This window comes from Scophthalmus maximus, chromosome 21, assembly GCF_022379125.1.
Source record: "Scophthalmus maximus strain ysfricsl-2021 chromosome 21, ASM2237912v1, whole genome shotgun sequence".
Classification (NCBI taxonomy): Eukaryota; Metazoa; Chordata; class Actinopteri; order Pleuronectiformes; family Scophthalmidae; genus Scophthalmus; species Scophthalmus maximus.
This window is the reverse complement of record NC_061535.1, coordinates 14,655,076-14,675,000: the sequence shown is the minus strand read 5'-3', so window position 1 is coordinate 14,675,000 and position 19,925 is coordinate 14,655,076. Positions and strand designations below refer to the sequence as shown.

The 19,925-nt window shown below is 42.5% G+C and overlaps 2 protein-coding genes across 4 annotated transcripts in view; one reads left to right on the top strand and one right to left on the bottom strand.

The window, feature by feature from the left end:
* Positions 1–466, top strand: part of chrnd (cholinergic receptor, nicotinic, delta (muscle)) — a 7,586-nt gene extending 7,120 nt beyond the window's left edge. Inside the window, exon 13 of the mRNA XM_047329920.1 lies at positions 54–466. Within this exon, the coding sequence (XP_047185876.1) occupies positions 54–236 (183 nt within the window). The 3' untranslated portion in view covers positions 237–466. The remainder of the gene's footprint in view (positions 1–53) is intronic.
* Positions 467–979: 513 nt separating this feature from the next.
* LOC118291528 (V-set domain-containing T-cell activation inhibitor 1) lies at positions 980–5,641 on the bottom strand. Of its 3 annotated transcripts, none has more exons than XM_035619839.2 (7): positions 4,959–5,641; positions 3,754–4,080; positions 3,322–3,594; positions 2,928–3,236; positions 2,084–2,182; positions 1,408–1,524; positions 980–1,292 (listed from the first exon to the last, which is right to left on the bottom strand). In XM_035619839.2, the coding sequence occupies exons 1-6, from the start codon at positions 5,056–5,058 to the stop codon at positions 1,448–1,450; spliced, it is 1,185 nt and encodes a 394-aa protein (XP_035475732.2). In that variant the 5' UTR covers positions 5,059–5,641; the 3' UTR covers positions 980–1,292; positions 1,408–1,447. The 3 variants fall into 3 exon arrangements, with proteins under 3 accessions (XP_035475732.2, XP_035475733.2, XP_047185881.1); XM_035619840.2 differs by having other exon boundaries at positions 1,447–1,524; XM_047329925.1 differs by having other exon boundaries at positions 980–1,524.
* Positions 5,642–19,925: the final 14,284 nt, after the last annotated feature.

The window sequence follows — 19,925 nt, the reverse complement described above, 5'->3', positions numbered from 1 at the left end:
TAGCCACGTGCGTAAATCAAAAGTATAATTATGAACCGACCTTGTGTTCACAGGAGAAAGATAACTGGAGCGGCATTGCTCGCACCGTCGACCGCCTCTGCCTCTTCCTGGTGACTCCGGTGATGACGGTCGGCACCATCATCATCTTCCTGATGGGAATCTGTAACCACCCTCCTCATCTGCCCTTCAAAGGAGACACACATGACTACAGGGAGGAAAACCCACGGCTGCTGTAACAGACACACACACACACACACACACAGACACGCACACACACACAATCGTGAACTCGTGTTTAGATCCAGCGATTGGCTGCGGCTAGTCATTTTCTTGTTTGACAACTTTTCTAGGTGCGTACAGCAACTGTGTGTGTTGTTTTTTTCTTTTACTTTAGTGGGTAACAGAATCATTATATTTACTTTTTTTCATTTTATTTGTGTGGTTGGAATAAACATTTACACTTTGATTTAATTTTTTGGTTTATTTTGTTCCACACTCCCTCTAGCGGATCATCATCAGTATTATCGTTTTTGTTTTATTTCAAGTTAAATGACGGAGCTTTTACATATAATCAAGTGTTTTGTTATCGTGTGTTTTATTAATATTCTCTCGTCAGTGTAAGAGTTTGAGAACAGCCTTCTACAGTAACATTAATACTGCTCGTTAAAGTAAGAGAAATATGCAGAAAAAAAACAAACCAGTTGGAAGCTTTCAGGCTCCGTTGTGTTGGCCACACATGTCGTCCAACTGGTCGGAGCAGATTATTACCATCACGAGTTATCAAGAGTATCAAATATCAGTGTTTGTTTCGAATCAACAGTGAGACAGATTCCAGCTCCACTTCAAAAATCAGGATCAGATTATCTTTTAGTTTTTACAGTGTCACAATTTTTTTTTTACGTAACCAGACAGAAAACACAATAAGAGTCCAATCCAGCCCAGAAATTATAATCATGAAATCATTTGTCAAGGCAGGATATTTCACAGGTGAACAACAAAACTTTATTTCATATAAAATGACAGTAACATTACATCTTTAGCTGTAAAAATGTTTAAATTTAAATTAAAGTATAAACAATTAAAATGTGAATAAAGAATATCTATAATATATAAGAATATTCTAACCTCGTGGTGTTTTCCTTCATACAGTTCATGTTAATACTTCATCTGTTTAAATTCATAATTTGGCTCTTCTTTTAACAGATTATTCACACAATGAAAATACGAGATATAAAGACATCTTGTAGGGATCAATCACAGCAACTCTGAAACATCCATTCCTGCTTACATCACTGTTGAGAAGCAGAAGAATTACATTTGTAGAATAACTTATTCCTTATTGTCTGCGGCCGCAGCAAAACATTTATTTTTGAATCAAACTAAAGTTGTCTTCATTTCATCCATCACCTGCTCTTACGGCGGTGGGCGAAAACCAAAGTTAAAAACCTCATTCTGTGTTCAAGCTCTCAGTGGCTTCGTCTGTGTTTTCCGCTTGTCGTCTGGCTCGTCTCTCCAGTCCTACGACTGTGATAGTCAAAGTAAAAGTGCCATAAGTCAAAAATCGCAACAGGCAGTGAAATTCCAGTGTTACTACAAAGATGAATCAGAAACTCTTCCATTGTCAGTCGTGGCTAATCAGATTCCTGCGGGGGAACCAGTGCTACCCCCCTGGCCCCGTTCCCGACTTATTGGTTGATAAATAATCATGAAATTATAATTTATATAATAACAATAATATTGATAAATAAACCCAGAAGTGATGCTATTTTGTTAGGCCCGACCAATATGGATTTTTTGGGGCTAATATACTAATATTAGGGAGTAAAACATTCCTGATACTGATGTGTCTGCAGATATATACTATATATGAAAAATATAGCAATCTAAATGGCATCACATATAAATATATATATATATATATATATATATATATATATTTTGTTTATATATAATTTATAATATATATCCAATTTCTGGATTTGATCAATTGCTGGGTCAGACCACAGCAGCGCGCTGGCACCTGTTTAGTCATGAATGTTGTACAGTTATCACTTATGTATTATACTCGCTTTTAATAACTCACTTTTATATCCCAGAATCACCAGTGTTCCATACGACAGGATCAGAAAATAAATCAGTCCCAGGATGATGAAGATGTAGATGTAGGTGTATTGTTGAGAGTCTGAAATGTAAATTAGATGACAAGTTTAAACAATACTTTGTGTAGTTGTTGAAATATTTGTGACAGAGCTGCTGACATGACCAAAAACTTCCAACCTTGTTTCTCTCACACTTTGTGTTTTTTAAACCACTGAAATAAATCAACTATCTACAGGATTGCCACAACATTCATGTTCCCCAGAGGATACAGTATCTCCACACCCACGCCAGAATTCTTTGGAACCTCGGTGCTATCTAGCGAACCGGTTGGTCCACGTTTCCATCAAAAGTGTCATCAACCAACCTTGCAGAAGATGACACACCCACTGATGTTGTCACGGTTTGCATGTGAAAACCGGCTATTTTTGGTTCTTTTTTAACCAAAGTGAACCCAGTGCCAGAGTTGGGCTGGTGCTAGTAATGGTTCGAAAGTCGGTTTAATTTGCAAACCCCTTGAGAAACCCCTTTTGCTTTTTTCGATCCTTCCAAAGCGTCACGTCTTTACGGAAGCGGCTCTTTCTTCTAGACCAGCAGAGAGTTGGTGCCACTCTGGAACCACTGTTTCTGGCCGAGAGCCAGTTCTCTGGCTGCCGAAACACAAAGAACTGGTTTGAGCTTTGGCTCTGGCTGGGGTGAACCCCCCTTTGGGTTCCTAGCCAATATATCTTCGGTCTTAATGTTCCAAACAGTACAAAAATCAGGTGCACAAACCAGAACGAAACCCTTTCCGTGTTGGCGGAGAAGGGGGTATCAGTGGGCGTCATTACCTTCGGTTACCGCGACGTCAGTCCAGGTGACATAGATTTCTTCAGGCGTGCGGACCTCACAGGTGTAGTTTCCCTGGTGCTCTGACTTCAGGCTGTGCAGTTTCAAACCGCTTGAAATTGAAAAGTTGCTGAAGACATGAGGTTTCCACTTATCCCAGATCTCCGCCCACGACTTCTGATCCACGACATTGATCGACGCAATGGGACCCGAGCGTCTGAACCTCCAGGTGAGATTAAAGCTCTGGAGGATGGTGTGAGGCAAACTGCAGGAAATCATCACACCGCCGCCTGCAGGGGTCACGATCGAGGCTATACAACAAAGAGTAAGATGATTTTCTTAAAGCTTCCCAAAAAAACCACATTTTTTATTGAGCTGAATTCTCAACTTAATTACCTTCATGTCTCAGAAATGCTGTTTTTTTGTTGGTGTCACTGGATACACAACAAATGTAAGTATGATCTGTGGCGACGTTTCCCGTCAGCCTCAGGTAACTCCGGATGTCGTAGAAGCCGAGTTTGTTTTTCTGCGTCTTCGTTTTGTTCTGCAGAAGACGAGCATCAGTCGGAGGATCTGTAGACCAGGTGAGCGACGGAGCCGGGTAGATGCCCTCGGCTGAACAGGTGATTGTGTCGCTACTGAACTCGATGTCAACCTCTCGGATCGGAGCTACAGAAGAGAAAATGTAAAGTTTTGCAGCTCCACAGTGCTGTTAGTGGTCACAAACTGCACTGTGTTCCTTTAAGACGGCAACCGCAGCATATAAAATTATATTTACAGCAACAAAATAAACAAAATGTAGGCCATTCATTCCTTAACAGTCTGTACCTTCTATGACAAGGGAGATGATGCCGGACTCGTCAGTGCTGGGTGCGGTCATGGTGATGCAGTAGTATTTGCCCTCGTCGTTCGGCGTGGCGTTCCTCAGCATCAGCGTGGCGTTCCCCTCCAGAACCTGGTCGGCAAACAGCCCTGTTCTTCCTTTGTACTTGTCGGCCGGCGAGTTGTGGCCCACCACGAAGCTGGTGTTTCCGTAGCGTGTGCAGCTCACCACAGCTTTCTTCTTGTACCACATGACCCTCGCGCCCTGGCCGTCTGACCGGAACTGACAGGGGAGCACGCAGTCCTCTGAAGCCAGACACGTGACTTTAAACTCTGGGAACAAAGGAAACAGAAGTCGCATTCTGCTCCAGCCACGTTTCCTTCCCTTCATCTCCCCAGTCCTGCCAGTCCCCATCTGCCCACCAGATGTCCCTCCTTGTCTCCATACCCATCTGCTCACCTGGGCTACGGTTTCTAAGTCGAACGACATGTTTGCCCGATACTGTGTGTAACGGGCTTCCAGGAACGTTTGGTGGATGGGTGTGTCATAGCTGTTGCCCAATCAGCAGCGACGTTAGAAAAAGCAATGCACACAATCGACTCTGAAGTCGTCTACAAATGCGGGAGCTGCTGCTTGGAGTTTACATCAATTGAAGATGTAAGCAGACATGTTTGTCGTAAGCTACCCCCAAGATTTCTTCAACAAGAACGTCAAGAAGGTCCTTCTCATGATTTGTCGTTTTCCATCGATAGTCCAGAAGAGTCCATCTCACGGTACTGTACTAATTTCTGCTATTTTACACTTGTACTCCACATTTTTTTTTACAGTTGTAGTTAATTGCAGTGGTGAAAAAAGAGGTACGCAGGTCTTATACTTAAATTAAAATACCAAAACATTAGTAAAGGACCTGCATTAAAAATCCTACTTCAGTACAAACGTATTATCAGAAGTAAAAATGTTATTCATGTAATATTTTAACTGTATGATTATTTATATCTTTGATACTCAAAACTGCTCAACCTCCAGAAACCTCTACAGGAGTTTGAGTGCTTGTTCACGCTAAACACTGTTCAATTCTGCGAGCTTCACTTCCAGTAGACTCTCATGAACATGCGCAAACATTCTGTACGGTGAAGTCTTAATACATCACATGTAAACATACACCCGGACATGTTATGTTTCTTTTCTGACATGTTTTCAAAGCGCTCACCTTTTCTTTCTGCTGCAGAGACGATCCACATGAGAGAACAGAGACAAAGACCTTTATATACCGCCATGGTTAAGGAACTACAGTGAAATCCCCTGTTCATCTCTTCTGCCTCTCTGCCTGACAGCAGCCTGGCAGAACTGGTTTGCTTGCATTGTTTCCCAGAAGCATCACCACCACCCCCTTTGAATAATTACGAGTAAAAATGAAAGCTTGAAGCGGCAGACACACCCCTCTCTGTTACTGTACGTTCAACACACGATGGACGACATCCACCATTTGCCAAAAAGTATTAGGACCCAGTGAAAGAGTTGGGCTGCTGCTAGTGCTGCTTCGAAAGTGGGTTCAATTTGAAAACCCTTGGAGAACTCGTTTGCTTTTCCGCCGACTGGATCCTTCCAAAGCGTCACGTCTTTACGGAAGCGGCTCTTTCTTCTAGACCAGCAGAGAGTTGGTGCCACTCTGGAACCACTGTTTCTGGCCGAGAGCCAGTTCTCTGGCTGCCGAAACACAAAGAACTGGTTTGAGCTTTGGCCCTGGCTGGGGTGAACCCCCCTTTGGGTTCCTAGCCATTAAGTTTTGGCCTAAATGTACAAACCAGAATGAAAAGTTGCTGAAGACAAGAGGCTTCCACTTATCCCAGATCTCCGCCCACGACTTCTGATCCACGACATTGATCGACGCAATGGGACCCGAGCGTCTGAACCTCCAGGTGAGATTAAAGCTCTGGAGGATGGTGTCAGGCAAACTGCAGGAAATCATCACATCACTGCTGAATTCTCAACTTAATTACCTTCATGTCTCAGAAAAGCAGTTTTTTGTTGTTGGTGTCACTGGATACACAACAAACGTAAGTATGATCTGTGGCGACGTTTCCCGTCAGCCTCAGGTAACTCCGGATGTCGTAGAAGCCGAGTTTGTTTTTCTGCGTCTTCGTTTTGTTCTGCAGAAGACGACCATCAGTCGGAGGATCTGTAGACCAGGTGAGCGACGGAGCCCACGCATTTTATCGTGAAGTTATTTAATACAATAAGCTACCTCCGAGATTTCTTCCACAAGAACGTCAAGAAGGTCCTTCTCATGATTTGTTGTTTTCCATCGGCAGTCCAGAAGAGTCCATCGTACGGTACTGTACTAATTTCTGCTATTTTACACTTGTACTCCATTGTTGTTTTTTTTCAGTTGTTGCAGTAGAGAAAAAAGAAGTACTCGGGTTTTAATGCTTAAATTAAAGTACCAAAACATAAATAAAAGTGCTGCATTAAAAATCCTGCTTAATTACAAATGTATTATCAGAAAAATGTAGGTAATGTCAGAAGTAAAAACGTTAATGTAATAATGTAATATTTTAAGTGTATGATTATTTATATCTTTGATACTCAACTGCTCAACCTCCGGAAACCTCTACAGGAGTTTGAGTGCTTGTTCACGCTAAACACTGTTCAATTCTGCGAGCTTCACTTCCAGTAGATTCTCATGAACATGCGCAAACATTCTGTACGGTGAAGTCTTAATACATCACAGGCTGTGTAAACATACGCCCAGACATTTGTGTGATGTTTCTTTTCTGACATGTTTTCATGTTTTTCCCCCCTCTCCCACAAACACAAAACTACAGTTACACCTCCTCAAATACTCAATCACAGGTGCACAAATCATATTCTGAGTCACAAATTATGTCATACGCTGACATTTTTGCTTCATTTTTTTTTCCAATGAATAAATAATAAATAAATCATTTCAATAAGTACATTGTACAATGAATATATTACCAGAAGTGCAAGAATCTATTGACTCATTGTTGTATATATATACACACACACACACACACATACTAAGGTTCGGTCTGAACAGGTGAGTTTTCAGTCTGCGAGCGAAGCGTTGAAGGGATTCTGCTGTCCTCATGCCAACGGGGAGCTGGTTCCATCATTGAAGAACCAGGATAGAAAAGGAAAGGATTTAGATGACGTCACGATTGTCAACCGAGACTGACTCGCGATCGGCTGAATGTTTGTGTACTGGCGGGACTTCAAAACCACGGCGCTGACTCCCGCTCCAAATCACCCGGTGCAAGATGGCCTCTCCATCCTTCCTTCTTTACAGTGCAGTCCGAGGGTCAGTGCATGACCCGGAAACCACATTGTAGAATAGAAACTGTCGTCTAGAGCTTCACAGTCAAAGTACCAACTGTCCCCCATCAATCAGAAGGATGTGTTCATCAAATGACTGCAGAAGAAGAAACCTCACAGGAAAGGCCGTCGCTTGCTGAGATCAAGGAAGACACCGAGTTTGTTTACTCCGCAACAGCTCCTGCATTTAATCGCTCAAGTTCCATGTTTCTCCTGCAAACAAACAGAGAAATTCAGCATCAAAAACATTTAAAGGAATGATTTATAATAATTTGTTCTTCTCCAATGTAAACAACAACTTTTATAGCAAAAACAAACCATGACCAGAGTCATGATGTTCACACAACATCATGTATTGAAGAAGACTTGAAACTAGAGATTGAACCATAAACTCCTCAGGAAAATGTTTTCTGATGTTATTAATCAAGTTAGAAGTAGTCATGTTCTCACATAGTCGCCCTCTGCTGGTCAGTACAGATAATACAGGCTTCAGACAGTAAGTCCATTTTTTATAGTCTATTAACTCATATACAAAACTCTTTGGCCTCTAAATCTTACATGAGTTTAAAGTTTTCATGTCACTGCTTTTTCTGGAATCTTTTTTAAAGACTCATACAGCTTTTGACTGAGGTTGAATAAAAAGGAGTTATTGACAACATACTGGAGGAAATGCAAATGAGATGTGACATTAGAAAACTGTCTGTAACTTCATCGACAACCAGTTTCTGCTTGTTACTGTAAATGCTGTAGTTCACAGTGCAGCAGTGCATTTCTTATACTGAAGATTTACTTACTGTGGTACAGCGTTCATGTCTCTGCCTCTGTTTCCACGTTGGCGGTACAGTATGACCGCTACTACAGCAGCTGCTATAGCTACTACTACTACAATGGGTACAACAATTTGCACCAAGAGTGGATTCCCTGAAACTTGGACGCTACTTTTTTCTATCTTTAAAAAGATGTTGGTTATGAACGTCTCCTCTGCGTCACTGAGTTCACAGGTGTAGATTCCCGTCTGATGTGAAGATAACTCCTGCAGCGTGAGACTGCCGGACTCTGATGCCTTCACCCGCTGCCTCCACTCGTCTGAGACCGCGTGGTTGACGTCAGCTCCGGTCCGAGTCAGGATGATCTGACTGTGGTTGAATCTCCACACGAGGCCTGTCGGCGGTTTGGTGTTTGAAGCAGCGCAGGTGATTGTAGCCTCAGTGAGTGAAACCTGGACGGAAGCTGAAATGAAGGGAGGAAACAAAAGGAGGATGAAGTAATATGATCAGTGTTTGGTTCTTATCAGACAAGACATTCTGGACCTTCTGCATCAGAATGACTCAATGTGATGATTGTTCAGTCTGGGCATGAAGACGGCTTCGGCCTTTTTAAGTCAACATGACCTCAAACAAGAGTTTAATCAGGTTCCGTAGTGAAACTTACTGGGTTCAGACCACAGCGTCGTCCTGCTGCTGCTGCGAGAGCTGACGCTGCAGCTGTAGACCAGATCAGTGTCACTGTCTGAGAGCGTCAGAGAGCTGCTGATGGTGAAGAGCTGCTGCTCCGTCCTCTGGACTTCAGTTATGTTCTGGAAGGTCACGTTGGACGGAGGGCGGGTGGACCAGGTGAGTTCAGGCTCAGGGAAGATCTCCTCCGAGCTGCAGGTGATCCTGTTCTCCTGCTGCTTGATGTCGACTTCACGCACTGGAGCTGCACAGAAACACAGAGACGGTGATGAATTTGTTGTATTGAGCCCACAAATGAATAAAAGGTATGGAAAAAGATTTGTGATTAACAGTTGTTGATTGTGCAGAACTTGGACTTCGGCCTTTCGACCTGAATGCAGATCACTTTACGATAAAGGGAGTTTACTAAATCGAAAGTAGCTGCACGTCTGCTGCACTTGGTTTCTGGGTGTAACCTCCGATGAATCGTAAGCCTGGGTCCGACATTAACACTGTGAAACAAGTTCAGAAAAGGCAAAGTGTTCTCTTCTGCCCGGTCCTGCAGCTCCTCTGTTCACCCTCCGTGTAAAACACCCGGGTTTATTTCTGTGACATCACAGTGGGAGAAGATCTGAACCAGTTGATCAGAGGCAGGATGTAGGGTTTAGACAACTCACAAAAAAAATGGCAGGGTGTTTTTTCTCTCCACAGATGTAGACATAAGTATCAATAAATAATAATTTAAAAAAAAACGGTTTCAGGAAAACTGTCAAAATTCTGTTCTGAATAAATCAATAACAATTCCAGTTGACTTGCTGTTGGCTAATAACAGTCCTTGTGTCTGTGTGTTTTCGTACCCTCTGCGTTTAGGTTGATGAAAGACTCCTTGTTGCCTCCACTGATGGTGCTGGTGTAGCACTTGTACCTGCCCTGGTCCTGAAGCTGCAGCCCCGTCAGCTGGAGCGAGGCGTTGCCGCCGGAGATCTTGTCTCTGAACAGCGATGTCCTGTTTCTGAAGCGCTGGTTCTGACCTGACAACTGGTCCTGGTCCCTGTAGTAGGAGTGGACCGGAATGATTCCCTCCTTCAACTGAACCCAGTGGACGACCTCTTCCCCGCCAGGCGTGAAAGTGCACGGTAAGACGCAGCGCTGCGATAAAACACAGACGAGCTCCACATCTGTGGAAACACCAGGTGAAGAAACAACCCACCAGGTTCAGGTCAGGATCAACTGTGGTGAAAAGAGGCCTGATCATTGACTTTCGTTCAGCAAGTAAATCAAAATCACAACGAGTTTTGGCTTTGTTTTGGTCTCCACCAGCTCCCGAGGTGGTGGACGCTCAACGTGAAATGTAAATTTGCTGTAAAGCCAAAACTGAGTGAGTGGAAAGAGGCTGACATTCTCCACCCGAGGTTGAAAGTACACAGAACATTTTCATCTGACCCATTTGTTGCAATAAAAAATATGAATTGAAGCTGCTTTAAAAATGACGATGTATATGTGGATTTAATCGACTTTAAGATTCGTCGTGTGATTAACATGATAGGGAAGTTCAAATGAAAGTATTCATGGTGTCTCAGGAATGCGTCCCGTCCGGTTCTGTAAGATTCCACTACAGCTCCTTGTTTGTCTTTCTACCTCACCACTGATTCATTTTCACTGAGCCCAAGTTTTAAAGTGAAATGAAACCGACAATGAAACAAGCGGAATGCGGTGATTGTTATTTTGTCCTCACTAAGTGAATGTAGTCTTTAAACCCTTGAACAATGGTAAAGTCACTCATGGCGGCTTCGTGCTCTTCCCATAACACACAGGAATATATTTCTTTTGTACGTCTTTAAAACACTGACACTCAACAGTCTATACGTTCATATTTCATTTATATCATTTTCAAAACGTAGAAAATAAACACAACTCAGTTCAGCTCCATTTGTATTGACACGGTAGATACATTTTAAAATAACAATATCTGGAAATATAAGAGAAAAGAAAAGAACAGGACGTCTGATCTGAGTGAACGACTCTGGGGTGAGTGAGACTTTTTTCTTTTTTTTTGACTTTGAAACAATGTTCATGTTTCCTGCTTTGACTGATGAAGATGATCCGGCCTATACAAGGTACGTTCAAACATAATCTGTGATTTATTCTTTGACCTGAATAGTAACAACCAGACGGGCCTCACTCACCTGCACTGGTGAAAGTCCACAAGATCAGGATCAGCAGAACCAGCGGAGCCTTGACCTCCGTCATCCTGCCGTCAGAACTCTGCTGTCACTTCTGTTATGAACTGAAAAATGATTTGAATGTTAATCCAGGATCTGAGTGATGTTTAAGACATACTGGTCCGACCACATACTACTGAGTGGGAGTGGTCAGACTCACTCCAACAATCTGTGTGTGTGTGTGTGTGTGTGTGTGTGTGTGTGTGTGTGTGTGTGTGTGTGTGTGTGTGTGTGTGTGTGTGTGTGTGTGTGTGTGTGTGTGTGTGTGTGTGTGTGTGTGTGTGTGTGTGTGTGTGTGTGTGTGTGTGTGTGTGTGTGTGTGTGTGTGGCAGGCAAAGGTCGAGATTAGAACTATATCTTGTTGTAACACATTAACTTCAAGGGCTGAAAGAAAGAAAAGTCTTGACTGATGTTGAAACTGAAGAGTTCAGTATCTGTTTTGCAGTAAAACGTGGATCATTTGAGCTTTTATTCTTTTATTGCAACAGCAACTTTAACCAAGACTCAGCATTGATGAAGTTGAATTAACTGCTGAGAAAAACCATTTTGGAGAAATATGACTGATTCATGTCACAAATACAACTGGTTCATAGTTTATTTAGAGCATAGCTGCGATTGGCTCTGACCCTTCCCTCGTCCAGAACATGGTCAAACCTTTACACCCCCCGCCCGTCCACCTCTCTGATTCGTCTTTGCATCTGTTGAATTGATACGATTCAAAGGAGAAATGAGGAAACATTTAAGCGTGTTCGCATGTGACATGTAGCCAGTTAGCATCTGATTCAAAGCACCAGTCATGAAGTAGTGTTGAAGTGAGATAAGATCAGATGTACCTTCATCGATCCCCCGTGGAATTAAATTAAAAAATAAAGATGTTGACCACACGATGGTGCCAAACACCTGGTACTTTTGTACAGTAGATATTTCAGTTAATGGATGAAAACTTTGACCTGCAAGTTCAACAAAGTCATTAGAATTCATCCTCTCCAACACATTTAATGGACATCCATCCTTCCCTCCATCATCCACCCATCCTGTCGTTTACAAAAAACAGTCTGTGAGTTTAAAATGATGTTTCTAACCATTGAAAACAAACTCAAAGTAATATTGTATTTTTATATTTTAATGTAAAAGATTTCATAGCTGGAGTTTTTACTTCAGCTGACGACATCCTGCCCTTTGTTCTGGTTGAGGAACTAAAGTTAAAGCTTTTCATCTCCTTATGAATAAAACCCTGAATACACTAAAGTGTTAAATACAAAAAGACGTCAACACAGGTTTAAAATAGATAAACATTTTTATTAATAAAAAATATAAAAACACAAACCAGCACAGTAAAATCAGTGTGACATCATGTTAAGTGCAGCAGCAGCAGGATTTGTCTCTTCACTTGAAAGGCCCAGAATCAAACTTGACGTCAAGGTCTTGTTGTTCTCCTGCGTTCGCACTGACGAGAAGTTGCTTCAGCCTTGAGTTTAAAAAACAAACCCTTTCTCCCGCTGAAGAAGAAACTCAGTCTGTTAAACCGCAGCGATAATAATCCTTCACTTCATTCGTCTCTGGCTTCGTCCCTTAGACCCTCGATTCCTCCAAAATATTCATGTTCTTCAATCACGATATTCAAAGTATTGTCTCTTTTCTGGTGATCCATTTTCTTCATTATTCGTCCTGCAAACAGAATTTAACAGAATTCAGTCCTGAAACAAATGAAGCTCAAACTCCTCATCTCCCTTATTCACTCTTCATCATTCATCATAAACAACAACTGTAGAATAGACATTAAACTTACTGTAAACCCTCTGTTTCATTGTTGACAGTCCTCTTAAATTATTCCTTTTTTCTGAGTCCAGAAAATATTATCATTAGTACAAACAACACACAGAATTAATTAATAGCTGAGGGCAGAATTATTATGGTTATTTTTATTATTTACCTTTTCTCTTCTTTTGTAGACGATTGCCGCGATAACCACTAATGCTGCTATAATCAAAACGAGCCCGACGATAAGTGCAACATTACCTGAAGTGTCTGAAACAGAAAAACATCCAGTTTATTCAGTTTAAAAAACAACAACAATGTTTTGAGTATTGTAGTGTAACATGTCATCACAGTCGTGTAAAAAGATACAAAATATTTAAGAACTGTATTAAAACTGTAACAATAATGTTATAAAAATATCGACTGTATTTTTCATGCGTGTCTGGGTCTGATGATTGTTTTTCTGGTTTCCCATGACCCACTTCAGCAAAGTGAACCGTGGGAATCAGTGTCCAAATGTGTCTGAGGATTAAATCAGGTCATGCAGATATTACAGATCATCACAGTGTTGACTTCATGGGACGTCACCTTGATGTATCTCCATCTTTAAAAAGATGTTGGTTATGAACGTCTCCTCTGCGTCACTGAGTTCACAGGTGTAGATTCCCGTCTGATGTGAAGATAACTCCTGCAGCGTGAGACTGCCGGACTCTGATGCCTTCACCCGCTGCCTCCACTCGTCTGAGACCGCGTGGTTGACGTCAGCTCCGGTCCGAGTCAGGATGATCTGACTGTGGTTGAATCTCCACACGAGGCCTGTCGGCGGTTTGGTGTTTGAGGCAGCGCAGGTGATTGTAGCCTCAGTGAGTGAAACCTGGACGGAAGCTGAAATGAAGGGAGGAAACAAAAGGAGGATGAAGTAATATGATCAGTGTTTGGTTCTTATCAGACAAGACATTCTGGACCTTCTGCATCAGAATGACTCAATGTGATGATTGTTCAGTCTGGGCATGAAGACGGCTTCGGCCTTTTTAAGTCAACATGACCTCAAACAAGAGTTTAATCAGGTTCCGTAGTGAAACTTACTGGGTTCAGACCACAGCGTCGTCCTGCTGCTGCTGCGAGAGCTGACGCTGCAGCTGTAGACCAGATCAGTGTCACTGTCTGAGAGCGTCAGAGAGCTGCTGATGGTGAAGAGCTGCTGCTCCGTCCTCTGGACTTCAGTTATGTTCTGGAAGGTCACGTTGGACGGAGGGCGGGTGGACCAGGTGAGTTCAGGCTCAGGGAAGATCTCCTCCGAGCTGCAGGTGATCCTGTTCTCCTGCTGCTTGATGTCGACTTCACGCACTGGAGCTGCACAGAAACACAGAGACGGTGATGAATTTGTTGTATTGAGCCCACAAATGAATAAAAGGTATGGAAAAAGATTTGTGATTAACAGTTGTTGATTGTGCAGAACTTGGACTTCGGCCTTTCGACCTGAATGCAGATCACTTTACGATAAAGGGAGTTTACTAAATCGAAAGTAGCTGCACGTCTGCTGCACTTGGTTTCTGGGTGTAACCTCCGATGAATCGTAAGCCTGGGTCCGACATTAACACTGTGAAACAAGTTCAGAAAAGGCAAAGTGTTCTCTTCTGCCCGTTCCTGCAGCTCCTCTGTTCACCCTCCGTGTAAAACACCCGGGTTTATTTCTGTGACATCACAGTGGGAGAAGATCTGAACCAGTTGATCAGAGGCAGGATGTAGGGTTTAGACAACTCACAAAAAAAATGGCAGGGTGTTTTTTCTCTCCACAGATGTAGACATAAGTATCAATAAATAATAATTTAAAAAAAACGGTTTCAGGAAAACTGTCAAAATTCTGTTCTGAATAAATCAATAACAATTCCAGTTGACTTGCTGTTGGCTAATAACAGTCCTTGTGTCTGTGTGTTTTCGTACCCTCTGCGTTTAGGTTGATGAAAGACTCCTTGTTGCCTCCACTGATGGTGCTGGTGTAGCACTTGTACCTGCCCTGGTCCTGAAGCTGCAGCCCCGTCAGCTGGAGCGAGGCGTTGCCGCCGGAGATCTTGTCTCTGAACAGCGATGTCCTGTTTCTGAAGCTCTGGTTCTGACCTGACAACTGGTCCTGGTCCCTGTAGTAGGAGTGGACCGGAATGATTCCCTCCTTCAACTGAACCCAGTGGACGACCTCTTCCCCGCCAGGCGTGAAAGTGCACGGTAAGACGCAGCGCTGCGATAAAACACAGACGAGCTCCACGTCTGTGGAAACACCAGGTGAAGAAACAACCCACCAGGTTCAGGTCAGGATCAACTGTGGTAAAAAGAGGCCTGATCATTGACTTTCGTTCAGCAAGTAAATCAAAATCACAACGAGTTTTGGCTTTGTTTTGGTCTCCACCAGCTCCCGAGGTGGTGGACGCTCAACGTGAAATGTAAATTTGCTGTAAAGCCAAAACTGAGTGAGTGGAAAGAGGCTGACATTCTCCACCCGAGGTTGAAAGTACACAGAACATTTTCATCTGACCCATTTGTTGCAATAAAAAATATGAATTGAAGCTGCTTTAAAAATGACGATGTATATGTGGATTTAATCGACTTTAAGACTCGTCGTGTGATTAACATGATAGGGAAGTTCAAATGAAAGTATTCATGGTGTCTCAGGAATGCGTCCCGTCCGGTTCTGTAAGATTCCACTACAGCTCCTTGTTTGTCTTTCTACCTCACCACTGATTCATTTTCACTGAGCCCAAGTTTTAAAGTGAAATGAAACCGACAATGAAACAAGCGGAATGCGGTGATTGTTATTTTTTCCTCACTAAGTGAACGTAGTCTTTAAACCCTTGAACAATGGTAAAGTCACTCATGGCGGCTTCGTGCTCTTCCCATAACACACAGGAATATATTTCTTTTGTACGTCTTTAAAACACTGACACTCAACAGTCTATACGTTCATATTTCATTTATATCATTTTCAAAACGTAGAAAATAAACACAACTCAGTTCAGCTCCATTTGTATTGACACGGTAGATACATTTTAAAATAACAATATCTGGAAATATAAGAGAAAAGAAAAGAACAGGACGTCTGATCTGAGTGAACGACTCTGGGGTGAGTGAGACTTTTTTCTTTTTTTTTGACTTTGAAACAATGTTCATGTTCCTGCTTTGACTGATGAAGATGATCCGGCCTATACAAGGTACGTTCAAACATAATCTGTGATTTATTCTTTGACCTGAATAGTAACAACCAGACGGGCCTCACTCACCTGCACTGGTGAAAGTCCACAAGATCAGGATCAGCAGAACCAGCGGAGCCTTGACCTCCGTCATCCTGCCGTCAGAACTCTGCTGTCACTTCTGTTATGAACTGAAAAATGATTTGAATGTTAATCCAGGATCTGAGTGATGTTTAAGACATACTGGTCCGACCACATACTACTGAGTGGGAGTGGTCAGACTCACTCCAACAATCTGTGTGTGTGTGTGTGTGTGTGTGTGTGTGTGTGTGTGTGTGTGTGTGTGTGTGTGTGTGTGTGTGTGTGTGTGTGTGTGTGTGTGTGTGTGTGTGTGTGTGTGTGGCAGGCAAAGGTCGAGATTAGAACTATATCTTGTTGTAACACATTAACTTCAAGGGCTGAAAGAAAGAAAAGTCTTGACTGATGTTGAAACTGAAGAGTTCAGTGTCTGTTTTGCAGTAAAACGTGGATCATTTGAGCTTTTATTCTTTTATTGCAACAGCAACTTTAACCAAGACTCAGCATAGATGAAGTTGAATTAACTGCTGAGAAAAACCATTTTGGAGAAATATGACTGATTCATGTCACAAATACAACTGGTTCATAGTTTATTTAGAGCATAGCTGCGATTGGCTCTGACCCTTCCCTCGTCCAGAACATGGTCAAACCTTTACACCCCCCGCCCGTCCACCTCTCTGATTCGTCTTTGCATCTGTTGAATTGATACGATTCAAAGGAGAAATGAGGAAACATTTAAGCGTGTTCGCATGTGACATGTAGCCAGTTAGCATCTGATTCAAAGCACCAGTCATGAAGTAGTGTTGAAGTGAGATAAGATCAGATGTACCTTCATCGATCCCTGTGGAATTAAATTAAAAAATAAAGATGTTGACCACACGATGGTGCCAAACACCTGGTACTTTTGTACAGTAGATATTTCAGTTAATGGATGAAAACTTTGACCTGCAAGTTCAACAAAGTCATTAGAATTCATCCTCTCCAACACATTTAATGGACATCCATCCTTCCCTCCATCATCCACCCATCCTGTCGTTTACAAAAAACAGTCTGTGAGTTTAAAATGATGTTTCTAACCATTGAAAACAAACTCAAAGTAATATTGTATTTTTATATTTTAATGTAAAAGATTTCATAGCTGGAGTTTTTACTTCAGCTGACGACATCCTGCCCTTTGTTCTGGTTGAGGAACTAAAGTTAAAGCTTTTCATCTCCTTATGAATAAAACCCTGAATACACTAAAGTGTTAAATACAAAAAGACGTCAACACAGGTTTAAAATAGATAAACATTTTTATTAATAAAAAATATAAAAACACAAACCAGCACAGTAAAATCAGTGTGACATCATGTTAAGTGCAGCAGCAGCAGGATTTGTCTCTTCACTTGAAAGGCCCAGAATCAAACTTGACGTCAAGGTCTTGTTGTTCTCCTGCGTTCGCACTGACGAGAAGTTGCTTCAGCCTTGAGTTTAAAAAACAAACCCTTTCTCCCGCTGAAGAAGAAACTCAGTCTGTTAAACCGCAGCGATAATAATCCTTCACTTCATTCGTCTCTGGCTTCGTCCCTTAGACCCTCGATTCCTCCAAAATATTCATGTTCTTCAATCACGATATTCAAAGTATTGTCTCTTTTCTGGTGATCCATTTTCTTCATTATTCGTCCTGCAAACAGAATTTAACAGAATTCAGTCCTGAAACAAATGAAGCTCAAACTCCTCATCTCCCTTATTCACTCTTCATCATTCATCATAAACAACAACTGTAGAATAGACATTAAACTTACTGTAAACCCTCTGTTTCATTGTTGACAGTCCTCTTAAATTATTCCTTTTTTCTGAGTCCAGAAAATATTATCATTAGTACAAACAACACACAGAATTAATTAATAGCTGAAGGCAGAATTATTATGGTTATTTTTATTATTTACCTTTTCTCTTCTTTTGTAGACGATTGCCGCGATAACCACTAATGCTGCTATAATCAAAACGAGCCCGACGATAAGTGCAACATTACCTGAAGTGTCTGAAACAGAAAAACATCCAGTTTATTCAGTTTAAAAAACAACAACAATGTTTTGAGTATTGTAGTGTAACATGTCATCACAGTCGTGTAAAAAGATACAAAATATTTAAGAACTGTATTAAAACTGTAACAATAATGTTATAAAAATATCGACTGTATTTTTCATGCGTGTCTGGGTCTGATGATTGTTTTTCTGGTTTCCCATGACCCACTTCAGCAAAGTGAACCGTGGGAATCAGTGTCCAAATGTGTCTGAGGATTAAATCAGGTCATGCAGATATTACAGATCATCACAGTGTTGACTTCATGGGACGTCACCTTGATGTATCTCCATCTTTAAAAAGATGTTGGTTATGAACGTCTCCTCTGCGTCACTGAGTTCACAGGTGTAGATTCCCGTCTGATGTGAAGATAACTCCTGCAGCGTGAGACTGCCGGACTCTGATGCCTTCACCCGCTGCCTCCACTCGTCTGAGACCGCGTGGTTGACGTCAGCTCCGGTCCGAGTCAGGATGATCTGACTGTGGTTGAATCTCCACACGAGGCCTGTCGGCGGTTTGGTGTTTGAGGCAGCGCAGGTGATTGTAGCCTCAGTGAGTGAAACCTGGACGGAAGCTGAAATGAAGGGAGGAAACAAAAGGAGGATGAAGTAATATGATCAGTGTTTGGTTCTTATCAGACAAGACATTCTGGACCTTCTGCATCAGAATGACTCAATGTGATGATTGTTCAGTCTGGGCATGAAGACGGCTTCGGCCTTTTTAAGTCAACATGACCTCAAACAAGAGTTTAATCAGGTTCCGTAGTGAAACTTACTGGGTTCAGACCACAGCGTCGTCCTGCTGCTGCTGCGAGAGCTGACGCTGCAGCTGTAGACCAGATCAGTGTCACTGTCTGAGAGCGTCAGAGAGCTGCTGATGGTGAAGAGCTGCTGCTCCGTCCTCTGGACTTCAGTTATGTTCTGGAAGGTCACGTTGGACGGAGGGCGGGTGGACCAGGTGAGTTCAGGCTCAGGGAAGATCTCCTCCGAGCTGCAGGTGATCCTGTTCTCCTGCTGCTTGATGTCGACTTCACGCACTGGAGCTGCACAGAAACACAGAGACAGAAAAGACGGTTATGAATTTGTTGTATTGAGTCCACAAAGTAACGAAAGTCATGGATAGATTATGATTAACAGTTGGTCGTCGGCCTTTCTGCCTCAACGCAGATCACTTTTTACAAGCTCAATCGAAATAATGTAAAAACATTGCTGCACTTGTTTTCTGGGTGAAACCACTTTACACTGTAAAACACTGAGATGAATCAATCACATTTTAAAATATTATTCAGAGCTTTAAATGTGTCTGTTCTGAAGTAAATCAATAACAGTTTGAGTGACTTCATGTGTCTAATAACAGTCCTTGTGTCTGTGTGTTTTCGTACCCTCTGCGTTTAGGTTGATGAAAGACTCCTCGTTGCCTCCACTGATGGTGCTGGTGAAGCACTTGTACCTGCCCTGGTCCTGAAGCTGCAGCCCCGTCAGCTGGAGCGAGGCGTTGCCGCCGGAGATCTTGTCTCTGAACAGCGATGTCCTGTTTCTGAAGCGCTGGTTCTGACCTGACAACTGGTCCTGGTCCCTGTAGTAGGAGTGGACCTGAATGATTCCCTCCTTCAACTGAACCCAGTGGACGACCTCTTCCCCGCCAGGCGTGAAAGTGCACGGTAAGACGCAGCGCTGCGTTAAAACACAGACGAGCTCCACGTCTGTGGAAACACCGGGTGAAGAAACAACCGACCAGGTTCAGGTCAGGATCAACTGTGGTGAAAAGAGGCCTGATCATTGACTTTCGTTCAGCAAGTAAATCAAAATCACAACGCAAGCGCACGTTGTTTCTGGCTTCGTTTTGGTCTCCACCAGCCCCCGAGGCAAATATCGGTCTTTGTATTCATGCCTTGACTGATGAAGATGATCCGGCCTATACAAGGTACGTTCAAACATAATCTGTAAATTAATCTTTGACCTGAATAGTAACAACCAGACGGGCCTCACTCACCTGCACTGGTGAAAGTCCACAAGATCAGGATCAGCAGAACCAGCGGAGCCTTGACCTCCATCATCCTGCCGTCAGAACTCTGCTGTCACTTCTGTCATGAACTGAAAAATGA